Source organism: Sus scrofa, chromosome 10, assembly GCF_000003025.6.
Source record: "Sus scrofa isolate TJ Tabasco breed Duroc chromosome 10, Sscrofa11.1, whole genome shotgun sequence".
NCBI classification, from domain to species: domain Eukaryota; kingdom Metazoa; phylum Chordata; class Mammalia; order Artiodactyla; family Suidae; genus Sus; species Sus scrofa.
Genome location: NC_010452.4, coordinates 65,488,783 through 65,505,704, shown reverse-complemented (window position 1 = coordinate 65,505,704; position 16,922 = coordinate 65,488,783). Strand labels below are relative to the sequence as shown.

The 16,922-nt window shown below is 50.5% G+C and overlaps 1 protein-coding gene across 1 annotated transcript; it reads left to right on the top strand.

Annotated features, from left to right (window-relative positions):
* Positions 9,826–14,474, top strand: UCN3 (urocortin 3). The gene is given in 3 exon segments (XM_003130826.4): positions 9,826–10,166; positions 13,505–13,778; positions 13,781–14,474. Coding segments are annotated over 2 exon segments (495 nt in total). The 5' UTR covers positions 9,826–10,166; positions 13,505–13,510; the 3' UTR covers positions 14,008–14,474.

Genomic DNA, 16,922 nt, shown 5'->3' with positions numbered 1-16,922 from the left:
CACGCTTCCCCTCAGCTTTCACTGGAATGAAGTCAAGCTGGGTTTCACAAAGAGTTTAAAAAGCTGATAGTTTCCCTTTAAAAAAAAAAAATGTGAAAGAATAGTTAATTTACAGTGTTCCTTCAAATTCTGCTGCACAGCGGAGCAGCCCAGTCATGCACATATGTACTTCTTTTTTTTCATACTCTCTTCCATCGTGTTCTAACCCAAGAGCTTGGACATAGTTCCCAGTGCTGTACAGTAGGACCTCATGGCTTCCCCAGCCCAAACCTAACAGTTTGCATCTACGAATCCCCGTCTTGCCAGACTCACTTCCCATTCGATCACCTGATTCCTCGAACTTGTCTATAGACACATTCCTGTGCTGAAGCCATTTGTTTGCCCTTCCCACTGCTTATGAAAAGGCAGATTTTGATTCATGCGGTCTGGGGCGAGATCTGGGATTCTGCATCTGTAACAAGCTCCCAGGGATGCTGAGGCTGTGGGTCCATGGACCACACTTTGAGCATCAGGCTCCTCTAGGACTTAATACTTACTGTAGGACTTAGGACCAAGTATTTAGCACCTATGTTCCTTGTGCTTCGCGGGGCTCCAATAGACATGATTTGAGGGATGATTGGATTTACTGACTGTTTCTACTATAGTAGGATAAAGAGGGAACGTTCTATCATGATATCTGCCTTTCATTCTGCTTATGTTCCTCTTCTTTTTTCTCAGAGTAAGGAATCCAGGGCATTGTTGGGTGCAGGCAGAACGGCAAAGGGGTGTTCATTTTCCGGCTTAGGGCGCAAAACAAGGGAAGGCATCAAAGAGGGGGGGTGCGGGCCCATTCCCGCCAGTGACCTGGCATCACAGATGAATCTGGTCTTCCTGCTTGTAGCAGCTTCTCTCCCGACCCTCATTACAACCACCGGCCCAAACTGCAGATTTATCCATCATTTACTCTCCCTCCTTTCCCCGTCCTGCACACATGTATACACACACCAGCACACGCCTTGAAACTTGAGTTGCTCCTTCGCTTCTATAATGGAAATTGACTGCATGATTTCACACTCTGAAAGCGAACTAGCGGGTAGCACTGCCCTCTCACCCAGGCATCGAGCTGCGTAAACCCAAACACACATTCTTCATCCTTCCTTGATTATTCGAGACGAAATGGAATCTCAATGCAACTGGACTCCCTACACTTATCTTTTTGAATAAATATCTCATAATCTCTCCTTTTAATTTCATTTCAATACTATTATCTTCAATTATGGGCTCCATGTCTAAAACAATCTCTCCCACTCAAGGCGAGTTCTGTTCCCTCCCCATGGACAGAAACGCAGCCTCAGCCAGCTTTTCAAGAGAGAGAACCCTCGAGAATGTTCGTGCAGGAGCCTGCGCCCTGAGGGTGACCTGTGTGTGACCCTAGCCAAGTGCTTGAACCAGACCGTGAGGTCTCTTTTAGGACAAGCGTTTTAGAGTTCTAGAAAAGTTCACGGAGACAAAGCCACTTAGAAGACCTAAAGAATACCTGTTCAACTATGTGGGATCGACTGCAATTGCGTATATGTATATTTTTTCAAATGGTCAGCCTCATTTCATATATGTGTGTGTGTGTATGTGTGAGAAATGGTTATACTATGAAATATATGCTAGAAATACATATTATATATCACATAGTATATACTAGCAGAAATGCAAAATATACTATATACTATAATACTGTATATTATACATATATAATAGATATTAGCATATATGTATGTGCAAATTTTTAGTAGCTCTACCTTGTTCTAGATTTTGCAGATTAAACAGATTAACATGTATTTGACACAGTTCTAGGAGTCAGATGGCTTTTGCCTTCTTTCCTCAGTCTGCCATGGATTCCTAGTGTGACTCAACAAGAGTTACACACACACACACTCACACCAGCACCAGCACCTAACCCTAACCATGCAGCTGGCATCCCCACCCCTAGGGCCACACGGCCATCTCTCCACTTTCCTCACCTGTGGGATGGTAGAAACAACGTCCCACTGTCACTTAGACGTAACCTTTTGAACCGGATCAAGATTCCCCAGCATATGCCCCGGGTGTCAAACAGGTATCTTGATCCTTACTGCTGACTAACTGGCCTAAAGATTTGCAGAAAGAAATTATTGGATAAAAGGGTAAAAAACTTTTACAAGATTCTTGATGAATCATTTTAGAAAGCTTACACGACCACCAGCAGTGTCTGGAAAAGCTTCAGCCTCAGCCATGTGAAGAGAAGCAAATGAACACAAATGGGAAACATTTTCTTGTGTTAACATTCGAAGCTGACAAGCGTGTGAAGAGACAGTTTCTCTCACGCACTGGCACATGATTGGCTCAAGTCAAGAGCGTTCTAGCTCAGTTGCCAAGAAGAGGGAGGACCCACACACCTCATAAGCCCCTTGCTTAGGCGCAGAGCTGGGCCAGTAACGACACTGTGGCACAAATCTCACAGCAGCCAAACGTGTTGGGTACCGTCGCCCTCACTTTTGCTGATGAGGAATCTCTGGCCCCCAAAAATCTAAAACACTGGCCCAAAAAAAAAAAAAATCATCCACATTCATGTTGTAAAAACAAACTTATCTGATTTCAAAGTGCAAGATTTTCCCACGGCGCAGTTCGGCCTCCCCAAATACATCATGATTTAGCTGGAAGAACACTGTCCAATAGAGACAGAAGGCGGTAACGTTATGTGTAGTGTTAACGTCCTCATAGCCACATTTTCTAAAGTAAAAAGAAACAAGTGAAACTAACTTGAATAACATTTTTCTTAACCCGCTCTATCCAAAATATTATCATTTCAACCTATAAGAATATTTTTTTTAATTATCTAAAAAAAAAAAAAAAGCAGAAACAGATCATGGCCAAGAAGAGCAGACTTGGGGTTCCCAGGGGGGGAAAGGGGAGGGAGTGGGATGGATGGACTTTGGGGGGGCTTTGGGGACACAAACAGTTATGTCTGGAGTGGATAAGCAGTGGGACCCACTGTACAGCACAGGGAAATGCTTGAAGAAGAACTTGAAGAAGCGTTGTAAACCAACTATACTTCAATAATCATTCAATTTTAGCAATTAGTAAGGAGATATTTAACTCCTGCGATAAGACTCTCCGGGCACAGCCCCAGCGGTGCTGACTCTTTCGCTCACACAGCCTTCCGAATCCTGGGGATTCGACCATTCTCACCAACATCCTCACGTCCCCAGTCCATTCAGTCTGCGTTTACACCTGCCGTTTAAGGCATCCTCGAGTTCTCTTCATTTCCTCGTTGAGTCCCAGGTAGGGTGAGCGCCCACAGAGAGCATTTGGTAGGGATTTCAGTTCTAACCGCTAACTATGCACAAGTCCAAGCCTGTCTCCACTGGTCTCAGGCAAGAACCCACGTCCCTGGGTACCCTCACCCCAGGGCAGAGGTGGCAGAAGTGAGCATATGCGTTTGTCGCTTGAATTTTTAGGTTCCTCCTGTTCTGGTCAAAAGGTGAACTTGTTGCAAAAGAAAAACTTGCAGCGGTAGCTTCCGGTTTCCTGTCTTCATTCTTCCATTTACCACACAGAGTTGTCCTCATTTTTCACAGATTCTGCACTGCAGTTGCTTACTGGGTTGAATGTAGTTTTAACTTTCTGTGTATTATGATTTTTTGTCACCTCGAAGAAGCTTTCTCGCTGGGGAGAAAGCTGGTGCCTCCTGGGATGAACCAGGTCTCAGAGATGGCAAAGGGCCCCCAGGGAGCACACCTGCAAAATGCAAACCAGCCACCCACAGCCAGACCCCTCTGCATGCCAAGCACCCAGGGGCCATCCCCTCTGCCCTCGTCCAGGGCCTGGTGCCAGGCCCCCAGGGACAGCCCGATAGCCCAAAGCCCCCCATTATTCAAGCTGGTCAGCCCACCCTGCTCTCCTGCCCGCCTGGCCCCCCCCCCTTGAGCCCAGGAAGGGCCTCACTCTGCACGCTCCCTTGCTCCTGACCAGCCTGGTGCTTCTCCACGTGGCCCTGCGTGGCGGCCGTGCCTCCTGCTCCAGGACCTACAAGTAAAGTAAACTTTGTTTTCTCCCGCATTCTTTTGTGGCTGCACCTGACTGACCAGCTCATAAAATAATACAAAACACTCATAACATTTTTTCATATCTCCAAAATTAAATCCGGTGGCGCTTTCCCAATCATTCAGGAACAGTACATGGTGAAAAATTTGAGTCATCCGATACACATGTCCCAGGGAAGGCAAAATGATCTGGCTTTAGTTCTCACAGCAAACAAGTGTCCTTTTGGCAAAATATTTCCTGCCATTTTTATCATTTTTGTGCTTTTTTGGTTGGTGATTTTGCTGTTTAAATACCATGAGGAGTTCCATCGTGGCAGTGGTTAACGAATACGACTAAGAATCATGAGGTTGTGGGTTCGATCCAGCCTTGCTCAGTGGTTAACGATCTGCATGCCATGAGCTGTGGTTAGGTGCAGACGCGGCTCGGATCCGCGTTGCTGTGGCTCTGCGTAGGCAGTGGCTGCAGCTCAATAGACCCTAGCCTGGACTCCATATGCCGCTGGGCGCCCAAGAAATGGCAAAAAAAAAAAAAAAAAAATGGCCATGAGGGTTCTTTGTGCTCAGCAGTTAAGGATCCGGCATTGTCACTGCAGCAGCTCAGGTCGCTGCTGTGGCACGGTTCAATCCCTGGCCCAGGAACTTACATGTGCCACAGGCACAGCACCCCCCCCCCGCCAGAAAAAAGTGGCTCTCGGGTGTCTAGTGTTCTGTAAGAAGGCTGATGTGCAAACACACAGATCAGCCTCATCCAGGCATGAGCTACAGCTCTGTCGCTGTGAGGTCGTGTTAATGGATCAGCAATATATGTTCGATAAGGTGTCTTTAAGCAGAGACACACATAAAACAAGGTTCTGTATGAACTCTTTAATGACAATGTCGCCAGAGGCGGGCAGGAGCCCAATTCCTCAGAGTAAGGAGAGTGTTTTTGCGACTTTCTCATTCATGATAACTTTACAGACCGCAGCTCCCTGAATAAGGAGAACTGACTTTATCTGTTGAGTCTCTACTAAAGTTCAGATGCTGTGTTAGCGGTGCCTTCCCCCGGGTCAATCTCAGTCTCATGCAGTTTACAGACAAACAGACACAGGCAGGCGTGGACCACAACCGGCTCCAAAGCCTCGACTTGCCAAGGGAGACAGAATTAGACCTCACGAAAGGTAGGAACACACTGATTTTCTTTCTGATTGATTGATTGATTCATTGATTGGTGAATTGATTGAGCACTGTACCCGGCTACCCTGCAGGCATGTAGACAGAGCTTCCAGCACATGCTTCATGCTGGGGGTGGCAGAGAAGGGTTTACTGCACCTGGAAGACTGTGAGCTACTCGGACACTGTGACTGCTGACTGCCTGGGAGCAGAACCGTGGGTGAGCCAGTCGCCCTGGACCTCCGTCCAGGAGCACATGCCCCGTCTGCTGCTTCGTGAAGTTTGGAAGCGTTTCCAATTCTTTTGTCACTAGAGAAAATGTAACCCCCAAGTGGATCTGGGGGTGTTGATCCCTTTGTCTACACATCAGGTAAACAGACCACCGTGGCTGGATCCAAGTCTGGAAGCCACGCAAAGCCATCCAGGAAGCCGATGTCCCCTCTCCCTGGAGAGAGACGGAAAGCTTTGATTCTCCATTTGATGTGGCCCTGAGGGAGGCAGCTTTCCTGCCCCCTGGCCCCCAGGGAGCTTTGCTCTAGGAATCAATCAGCCACCAAGGGTCCATTAGAGGGATCATAAAATGTCTATAACTCGCCCGTGCACCTGGACTTGGAGACAGGCTTTGGATGCAAAGTCCACTGAGACCAGTTTATGACAGGTCCGTGGGAGGCAGCGTTGAAGAACCCACATCAAAAAGGACTGGAAGTGAACACAGTATAATGGCTGTGCTGTTATTGCAGATATTAGTAATTAAGTCAGCCCTGCCCGTTGGGAGAAAAAGGAGTCAAAGCAAGGGTCTCCCGACCCAGCAAATGAGAATAATTTCACCGGGTTAAAGGGGGCGCCGCTCCATCTGCTGTAGGATGGAGTGAAACGGTGCATAGAGGACAAATTGCAGCTTTAAGTGCTTATTTTATAAATTAATAGAAGGAAAAATGAAAAATTAATCAAACTAGGATATGAAAAAAGGAAAAAACAGGAATATAGAAACACAGGGGAAAAAACAGAGCCAATAGAAAGCACAATGTGGAGTTCCCACTGTGGCTCAGTGGGTTAAGAACCCAATATAGCCTCCGTGAGGATGAGGGTTCGATCCCTGGCCTTGCTCAGTGGGTTAAGGATCCAGCACTGCCACAAGCTGTGGCACAGGTCGCAGAAATGGCTGGGATCCTGTGTGGCTGTGCCATAAGCCTCAGTCGCAGCTCCAATTCAACCCCTAGCCCGGGAACTGCCATATGGAACAGGTGCAGCCATTAAAAAAACAAAAAAAAACAAAAACGCAATGTAAAGTGGCAGAAAATAATCCAAACACACCAGTAATCATTATTAGCACGCACGTGTCAAAGGCCTTGTTTATACAGAGATCATTAGAGTAGATTTATTTAACCTTCAGTATACGCCATTTACAAAAGAATTTTGACACATAAAAGACCGGAAAAAAATCCACCAAGCAAATGTTAATCAACAAAAAACCGAATAGCTGTTTTGATATCAGATAAAGCAGATTATAAGACAAAAAAAAGTGTTCTTTGGCATAAAAGGATTGATAGTAAGATGATAAAGGGGGCCATTGTTATGTATCCAACACTCCAAATACACAAAGCAAAAAATGGACCGACTTACAAGAAGAAATTGACAAACTGGCAAACCCAGTGGGAGAGTACGAGACCCTCCCAAACCTGAGTCACGTAAACTAAAAATCAGTAAGGGACATAAGGGACAACTTAAAAAATAAGGATGACAGTAAACCTCTGCCTCCATGTAAAACTTGACCTAATTCTTAACAAATACTGTCTTGTGTCGTCAATCTTAGAAAAAGTGGAAGGCACATGATCCTACATTTTATAAAACAGGAAACAAGAGCCGAGAATGTAAGCGACGGTCACCGTTCAACAGCCCAACTAGCGACAGAGGCAGAAGTGCACGCCCTCTCTCCCGGCGCCAAGGTAAACCCTCTCTTCTATAATCAAGTGTCCCTAAGATTCCCTCACCCCCCCCCCCTTTTTTTTCACTGCTTGGTTCAGACATTGAGAAAATAATTATGTTACTATGTATAAGTGCTTTGGGCACTTTGGTGAAATGACGTTTATACATAACAGCCATTTCTGAGTTCCCGCTGCGGCACAGTGGGTTAAGAATCTGACTGCAGTAGCTGGGGCCCTGCAGAGGTGCAGGTTCAACCCCGGCCCTGCGCAGTGGATTAAAGGATCTGGCATTGCTACAGCTACAGCCTAAGTCACAGCTACAACTCAGAGTCAGCCCCTGGCCCAGGAACGTCCACATGCCGTGGGGGCGGCCGTGAAAAAAAATGTTTTTAATAAAATAAAGAAATAAAAGCCATTTCTGTCTGTCTATGAAGAGGATCCGATTTCCTCCCTACCTGGACCCTCCATGTGCTCTCTACAGAGTATTTACATCCCTGATTCACGGAGGATGGGGAGGGACGTCCTGGTTTACAGGACCCGGCGCCCCGGTGATGTTTGTGCCCCAATAGTCCTCTTTCTGTCCACGGTTCTCCCCAGTCCTCCGTCAGATGCAGCCAGAAGCAGTTTTCAAGTGTAAAGCAAAGAGACGGCTTCTTGAGGTTTTCATCTCCAAGAAAAGGGCCTTCGGGAGTTCCCATCGTGGCGCAGTGGTTAACGAATCGGACTAAGAACCATGAGGTTGCGGGTTCGATCCCTGGCCTCGCTCAGTGGGTTAAGGATCCGGCGTTGCCGTGACCTGTGGTGTAGGTGGCAGACGTGGCTCGGATCCGGCGTTGCTGTGGCTCTGGTGTAGGCCAGTGGCTACAGCTCCAATTCGACCCCTAGCCTGGGAACCTCCAGTGCCGCAGGAGCGGCCCAAGAAATGGCAAAAAAAAAAAAGAAAGAAAGAAAAGGGCCTTCGGACTGTACCCCTGCCCCCCACCCCGCCGTGGGCATCCTGTCTGGGGGGCTGCCTGCTCACCCTCAGAGCTCCTGGGAGCCTACAGCTAATCCCAAAGCCCCCCCAGGATGGGCGGAGAGAACCCAGGTGGTGTACAGAGGACACCCACCCGCCCCTGATACGAAGATCTGGGTGGTTCTGTGGAGCCAGGGCAGATGGCCAAAAAGAAGCCAGTGTTCATTTTCTGTTTCTCCAAAGCCCACACCCTAGGGCAGTGGTTCCCAGCAGGGGTGGCGGAGGAATTTGCCCCCCGGGGGACATACCTGCAGGCATTTTTGGCTGTCACAGCTGGGCAAGGGAGGGTAGCTACTGCATCAAACAGGTAGGTGCTAAACACCTGCAAAGCTCAGACAGCCCACGCAATGTCAGCAGGGCCGAGGCTGAGATTCCTGCTCTAGAGCAGCCACGTTGGGCATCTTCATAAGGCTGCCTCCCTGGCCTTTCAGACTCAGAAACACACGGAAGGGAATTAAACTCAGATTCCTATCTGTCCCTCAAGCTACACAAATCCCATTATTGCCTAGTGATCTGAAATGGGGAAAATGAACAAAACCCACCACCTTCTCCCAAAGACCAGAACATGTGAACGAGTGAGTTGGCATCTCCTAGTTCCGTGTTGCCACGCATCTCGGGAGGACGCCAGCCAGGCAGCTCCAAGAGAGGGGGCAGGCGTGAGGCCCAGTCCCTCACGTCCAAGGCCGAGGCTGATGAGTTTCAAGAGCTACAGGTGCCCACCCAGGACGGGGAGCTGTGGTCTGGAGACCTGGAGAGATCTGGGTCCAGCCCGGCCCCTCACAACAGGGAAGCCCCAAGGATCAAGGGGGAAAGAGCCCGGGGGCCACGTGAGACCTGGATTCTCACCCTACTGTCCGCAGTGCCAGTCACCTCTCTCAGTCCTCGACTGTGATTCAGGGGTCACCTGCCTTACTTCCCCTGCTCCTGCACCCTTGCATTCAGAGTGAGACCCCTGCTCAGAGGTCTTCCCAGAGTGAGCCCAGCCCCTCCGTCTCGCCCCCGCCTTGTGCTGAAGCTCTCTGCCTCCGTTTCTCCATCCCAGACCTCCTCCATCTGAAATCCCTCCTCTCTGCTCTGGTCCAGCACCTTTCCTGAGTCCCCAGGACACGGATGCTCCCTTCGTGCCATGGCATATGCCACACAGAAATTCAGCAGCTCTTACAGTTCTTGCTAAAACTGCTGATGCCCTGCAAGCTCAGGGATCTTAACTCACTTTGAATTCCTGAGGGCCCTGGCAGTACCTGGCACACAGCAGGTGCTCAAAAGATGTTGGATGAATGATGAATAAAAAGGGGCGAAACACCAGTGATTTCCCACCAAAGCTCCGGTGCACACCTGGCCTTTCAGTGTGATCTTAGATCAACAGGACAGTTAGAGCCTTATGAGCAGCCGGGGACAACACTGCAGGTCAGACCCCACAGGTACCACAGGGCAGCAGGTGAAGGCACAGCTGCCTTCTCTGCTCCCAAAGCAGGTCCTGGCTCCAGGTTTCCAGAAGGAGGGGTAAAGGCACGGGCATGGGGGAAGGCCGAAGTGAATACAAACTAAGATCAGGCATAAAACTCTTCCAAGAAGCTGCTTCTCCGCTCAGCGGAGGTTTTTTCCTCTCCTTCTTATCAACAAGCGAGTTGCTAGGGCAGGAAGGGCAGTGGGAGGTGACGGGAGGGCTGAGAGCGAAGGTGGGTAGGAGGGTGGCCGAGGCAGACAGCCTGTCAGCTCCGTGACGCGGCCAGCTGGTGGGGTGGTGTTTTAAGCAGAACTGCATCCCAGTGTAGATGCCCGCGTGTGGATTTACGATCCACCCTGTGACCTGTCACTTTTATATATTCGCACACGAGGGAGTGGAGTGGTTTCCATAGAGAGGAAGTATCACGGCCCACTTAGGACCAATACAAGAAGAGGAGCCGGCGACCCCAGCGGAGACAGGAGTTCAGGGGGATGCTGCTGGAGCAGACCCCCCGGTCCTGAAGCTGCCACCCACCTCACAGGCATTTCCACGATCGGAGGGAAGTCCGCTCACAGGTAAGGCTCGGCTGCCTAAGCTGATTTGCCCCGAGTCAGGCAGGAGGTGCTGGGGGCTGGACGGGGTGAGAGGTCCGGGTGGCAAGCACCTGGGGTGCGCAGTGCTGAACAGCAGGGTCTGTGTTCCCAACAAGGAGAGGTCGGTCCCCAAGGGACCACGGGGATGATTCCTGGGGGGCAAATGGATCCTCCCTTTGTGGGTAGGGAGATCTGCCTTTACCAAGGGAGACAGAATAGGTGCTTACGAAGAGAGTTTTTTGAACAGAGCCCAGTTCTGAGCATGAAAATCACGTGAAAGGGGCAGGCGGATGAGGGCAGGGGGCTTAGAAACTGCGGGCTAGGACCCCTCCCCGTCTGCCGGAGCAGGAGGATGCTCACACTCACTGGTGATCAGATGCATCTCCTTTCATTCTCCCCACACACCTGTGAGGCAGGTGATGTCTCCTCTTTAGGAGGTGGCCACTGACAGGCTACGGGGTCCACTGAGGGCATTTGAGGGTGAGGGACGTTGCCAGCTCAGGACCTCTGCCCTCAAATTCCAGGGCCCTTTCCTGTGGCTACAATGGGGACACTGGAGGAAGGGGACAGATGCCTGCAATGACTAGGTGCCACCCACGAAGGGAAGGATGCTGGAGGTCTGCATTCGAGGTCCAAGTGTTCTGAGAAATCCTATTTTCAATGTTCTCCTGTGACATTGCCATCTAGCGCGTGTGCACACACACACACACACACACACACACACACAGAGCACTTCTGAGAATGAACGACTTAAGAAAATGCACATGAATGCTGTCCATGACAAGTGTTCTCTACGGCATATCAACTTTCTCCTGCCTGCTCCTCCCTCTTTGCAGGGAAGACCTTTCACGAATAAACCCCCTCTGCTCACTTGGAGGGCGATTTGCTTAGAGGTTTGCATACGTGTGACACTCGGGGCTTCTACCCAGCGCATGACTATAACACCTTTGGAAACGCTTAATGCTTCCCTCCATTCAGTGGTCATAGTTTCAGCAAGCGTCTTTTAATTCAGCCCCTTGCTGGTGTCTGCAGAGGAACTGGGTCAAATGGGACCCTCTCGGTCTCTTTGCTACTGGAAAACGGGGCTGGCCCTGGGCATGGCTGTGGTCACGCGTCTGCCCTCTGGCTTCACTTTTTCCTTTGCGTGCACTCTCCCTCACAGGTGCTCTGAATGTCAGGTCCCCTCCCTGCCTCTCATCCCGGGGTGACTGTCACAGCTCTCAGAAGTGTGTGTCTTCAGAGAAGCACTGCCCTCAACGAATGGCTGAGTTTCAGGTCTCCAAACAAGAAAACTAAAGATGCAGGATTTTACTCCTGAAATCTCATCTACATGGGGAGCACTTGTTTTCAGAGCAGGTGGCAGGGAAATCCCAAGCCTTGGTGCTGGTGCCCTAGGGGTGATGGCAAAAAAAAACCCCAAAGGATGTAAGAGAGAAACTAGCTTAGGAATCCGACTCTAGTCAGGAGCAGACACTGGACAAAGCTAAACAGAGAGTGAGAGAGTGAGAATGAGCGAGAGAGAGAGAGAGAGAGAGAAACACATGCTCAATCCCCTACTGGGCCCCAGGGGAGCCCAGTGAGGAGGGCCACAGTGGGAGGCCAGGGCTGGGTCTGGTCCCTGCGAGGAGCAGAGGACAAAGGGAGAGAGCGACAGAGAAAGGTAACTTTCCCACCAGTACCAACCCTCTCTCCGTGAATTCGTTTTTGGGTTTTGTGGTTTTGTTTTGTTGTTGTTGTTTAATCTTTGAAAGTGCTCCCAGGCTTTAAGATGCCTCCAAGGTGCGAGGCAGCTCAAGCCATGATTCATGGTAGGTTTATGCAGAACAGCCAACGAGCTCCTCAGTAAATGATAAAGCCGGAAGTCCGGTTATTGAACACCCTATGGAAAAAAAGAGGAAGGCCACTTTTCCCACAGTCAACACACCCTTGTAGAAGAGTCTCCGGGAACTGGGCACACAATTCTAAGGAGCTCAGAGATTGGCTGGGAATCTGAGACAGTGGTTCTCTAAGTGCAGTCCCTGGACCCACAGCATCCGCGTCCTCTAGGGAGGTGTTAGCAATGCTGATTCTCAGGCCTCGACCCAAACCTGCTGATGCAGAAACACGTGGGATGGGCCCAGCAGCTCGGCTTTGAACAATCCCTTCAAGGGATTCTTTTTTGTTGTTGTTGTTGTTGTTGTTATTGTTGCTATTTCTTGGGCAGCTCCCGCGGCATATGGAGGTTCCCAGGCTAGGGGTTGAATTGGAGCTGTAGCCACCGGCCTACGCCAGAGCCACAGCAACGCGGGATCCGAGCCGCGTCTGCAACCTACACCACAGCTCACGGCAACGCCGGATCGTTAACCCACTGAGCAAGGGCAGGGATCGAACCCGCAACCTCATGGTTCCTAGTCGGATTCGTTAACCACTGCGCCACGACAGGAACTCCCCTTCAAGGGATTCTGAACACTCTGAAGCTGGAGAGCCGCTTACTTAGACTGACTTCAAGGCAAGGGGAGCCTGCCTGGGTTAGGATGGAGAGAACGGTATGCAGCCCAAACATAAAAGCCAGAAACACAGCAGAACAAGGATACTGGTCTGCAGGATGAGACGATGCAGCATAGCTGTGTATCTATATTTATTTTGTATTTATATACACATTACACAATTTATATTGTATTATTTATATTCTTATTTATCCATTTTCACAACTTCTATTATATGTATAGGTAGAGGTCTATCACTTCCGAGATGGCTGTTCATGAACCGAGTTTTATCCTAACTGGACCTGGAGATTATTTTTATGTAAACAGATATGAACCAAGCTTCTTCGTTATTTGGTTAGACCAGAAGCTTTTCCATTTTCACCTGTCACTTCACCTTTATAAGGTAGAGGCTATTATCCCCAATTATCGGATGAGGAAGTCGAAATTCTCAGAGGTTAAGTAATCTGCCCATAGCCCGCAGGCAAATAAAGACACAGTTGGAATTTGAACCTCCATCTGTCTCACCTGTGTCCACACTGCTTCCCCCCGCATGCTACGAGCTAGTTCCTACGTTTGGATCCTCTAAAGCCAGGATCACCTGTCATCAGAAGCATCGGAAGGGCTTGTGACAATGCAGATTGCTGGCCCCAGAGTTTTTGATTTACTAGATCTTGAGCAAGAGGGGAGGATTCTTTGCATGTCTGACACATTTTCCCTGATGCTGCTGGTCCAGAGACCTCTCTCTGAGAACCACTGGAGTTCAACATTAACAAAGCCCTGCTGGCTGGGAATCCGACTCCTTCCCGACCCGAAGGCCCTCTCACACCCCTCCCCTGATGCTCTTTTCTGCTGCAGGGAGAGATGCTGATTGCAGCCCCCTTCCTGCTGCTGCTGCTCCTCGGGGCCCCCAGGACAAGCCTCTCCCAAAAGCTCCACAAAGCCGAGACCCTCTTCAGCTGCATCAACGCAGCCCTGACTGAGGCCAAGAAGGGCCAGCTGGGGGGCGCGCCCCTGCCGAGCAAGAGAAGCTTCCCGCTGCTCCTCCCCAGCCAAGACCCGCCCTCGGGAGCAGCCGAGGAGAAGGGGGAGGAGGAAGACAAGGAGAAGCGGCCCTTCCCTGGCTCCGGGGGGGCGGGGGCGCCGGAAGCACCCGGTACAAGTACCTGCCCCAGCCCCAGCTCAAGGGGAGGCTGTACCAGGACAAGGCCAAGAGCGACCGGCGCACCAAGTTCACGCTGTCCCTCGACGTCCCCACAAACATCATGAACGTCCTTTTCAACATCGCCAAGGCCAAGAACCTGCGAGCCAAGGCAGCCGCCAACGCCCACCTGATGGCCCAGATTGGGCGGAGGAAGTAGACGGACGCTGAGGCCCGCGGGAGGGCGGTCCAGGGGGAGGAGGAGGCGGGCCGGGAGGGATGCGCCCTCGGCCCGTCTGTGGTGACAGGCATCGGCCCTGCTTCGCAGGCCGCTCCACCGCTGAGCCCCTCTGCCCCTTCCTGCCCCCCGCCCAGCTCCCCCTCCTCTGTCCAGACACACAGCCGTGCAGCATTGTCCCTGCTGCCCAGCTACGAGGCCACTGATGTCGCTCCCTGCCTTCGGCCTCTCCTTCCTCCTCCCCCACGGGGAAGGGCAGAGGTCACGCCCTCCTGCCCTCCACGCGGCCCTCTGATGACCCAGGAGAGGGCGTGCAGCCGCCCCCTTCCGCCCACCAACCCCAGCCAAGGCTGGGAGACCAAGGACTCACCCTCCTGTCACCAGACCCCCTGCCCACCCTGCCCCGCCGTCCCCAACCCGCATCCCCACCCCATTAAAAACGATGGCTTCTCCAACCGCTGGCTTGTTTCAGTTCCTCTTCCGTCAGCCAGCTGCCGTCAAGCCTCTGCCGGCTGGGACAGGGGACACCCACTGAGGGGAGTTACAGGGAAGTCCATTTCTGACCTCGCTCTGGGCAGGACTGGTTCCTGGAGGCCGTAGGAGCTGGGAAGAAGGGCCTGGGAAAGGCCAGATGGGCAGGGCTCTCCATGGCCTGGTCCCCGGGGGCACAGCCTGGCATCTGCCACAGGGTGGGCCCCCCTGAGCTTGGTAGAAGAGGGCGCTTTCAGTTACCCCCCTTGGGAGAGCCCGACCTCCCAGGGCTTGCTAGGGATTGGGCCACTAAGTCTGTAACAGGTGCTTCTGGGACCCATGTCACTGTCCAGCCCAGTGCTGGGCACCGTGGGGAGGCTGATGTGGGAGGCAAGGCCTCTGCTCTCTGGAAGTCAAAAGTCTAGGTGAACAGACAAAGTCAAAGTGTGAAAAGCAGGGACCACCAGGGACCATCTAAGTGGTGATCTGCAAGGTGAGGGCAACTAGTGTAAAAAAGCGAGGAATCTGGAGTGAGATGAGAGGGTTTAATATAACAGTCACTAAAAATGGACATCAGTGAGAATTCTGATGGCCCCTGGCTCCAAAGCCTTCTGCACAGAGATAAGTTCATAAACCCATGAAAGGACCTTCTGCACGATAAACTAAACCACATGCACACACACCAGCAACAAACCCCACCACCGCCAGAAGCAAATTCCAAAGACACATGAATGACAAGTTTGGAGAAATGTTTGCCTCTCGTGTAAAAGACAAATGTCTTCTTGGTCTATACATATATAGAGCTACTAAAAACTGACAAGAACAAATGCAAAAGAAAAATAATCAAGAACATGAATAGATCATAGACACACACATACACACACAAATACAAATAATCCTTAAGTGTTATGAAAACATTATAAACTTTTGTTTTTTTTTTTTTTTTGTCTCTTTTAGGGCCACACCTGCAGCATATGGAAGTTCTCAGACTAAGGGTTGAATCAGAGCTGTAGCTGCCAGCCTACACCACAGCCACAGCAATGCCGGATCCAAACCGAAACTGCAACCTACACCACAGCTCACGGCAATGCCAGATCCTTAATCTACTGAGAGAGGCCAGGGATTAAACCTGTATTCTCATGGATGCTAATCAGATTCATTTCCACTGAGCCACGACGGGAACTCCATAAACTTCATTTCTAAGACAAATTGAAACTGTTCTCAGGGAGTTCCCGTCGTGGCTCAGCAGAAATGAACCCCACTAGTATCCATGAGGATGCAGTTTTGATCCCTGGCCTCATTCAGTGGGTTAATGATCTGGCTTTGCCACAAGCTGTGGTGTAGTTCGCAGATGTGGCTTGGATCTGGCATTGTTGTGGCTGTGGTGTAGGCCAGCAGATACAGTTCTGATTGGACCCCTAGCCTGGGAACTTCTATATGCCACAGGTTCGGCCCTCAAAAAAGAAAAAGAAAAAAAAAGAAAAACCAATAAGAACAACAAAACTGCACTCAGGAGTTCCCATTGTGGCTCAGAAGGTTAAGAACCCGACATAGTGTCTGTGAGGATTCAGGTTCTGTCCCTGGCCTCACTCAGTGGGTTAAGGATCCAGCTTTGCTAAAGCTGTGACATATAGCTGGATCCCCCATTGCTGTGGCTGTGGTGTAGGCCTGCAGATGTGGCTCTGATTCAACCCCTAGCCAAGGAACTTCCACATGCCACAGGTGTGGCCTTAAAATAAATAAATAAGGAGTTCCCGTCGTGGCGCAGTGGTTAACGAATCCGACTAGGAACCATGAGGTTGCGGGTTCGGTCCCTGCCCTTGCTTAGTGGGTTAACGATCCGGCGTTGCTGTGAGCTGTGGTGTAGGTCGCAGACGCGGCTCAGATCCTGCGTTGCTATGGCTCTGGCGTAGGCCGGTGGCTACAGCTCCGATTCAACCCCTAGCCTGGGAACCTCCATATGCCGCGGGAGCGGCCCAAGAAATAGCAAAAAGACAAAATAAATAAATAAATAAAAATAAATAAATAAATAAATAAAATTTTTAAAAATAAAATAAAACAATACTTATGCAGAATTTCTCACCCATCATAGCAACACAGTGGCAGGTAGCCAGGGTTAAAGTGTATTTTACTAGGCTACGGCAAGCCCGTGGGAGTCCCTGGGTGACACAGCAGGCTCTTGGGACTCAAGGATTTCACCTCAGGATTGGGACTTTCTTAAGTCCTCAGTGTGCAATCATTTGTCATCTTCCCGAGGTAGAGGTTTGAATCTCCCTGTCCAGCCAATCACAGAGCATCTCCTGAGTCAGGTGTGCCCCCTCTCATTCCACTGACGCTGCTCCTCCAGCTCAGCTAAGAGCCCCATATTGCCGAATTCAGGATTCAGGCCACAGCCTTCACATCTCTTGACAAAGCATCCTGCTGGA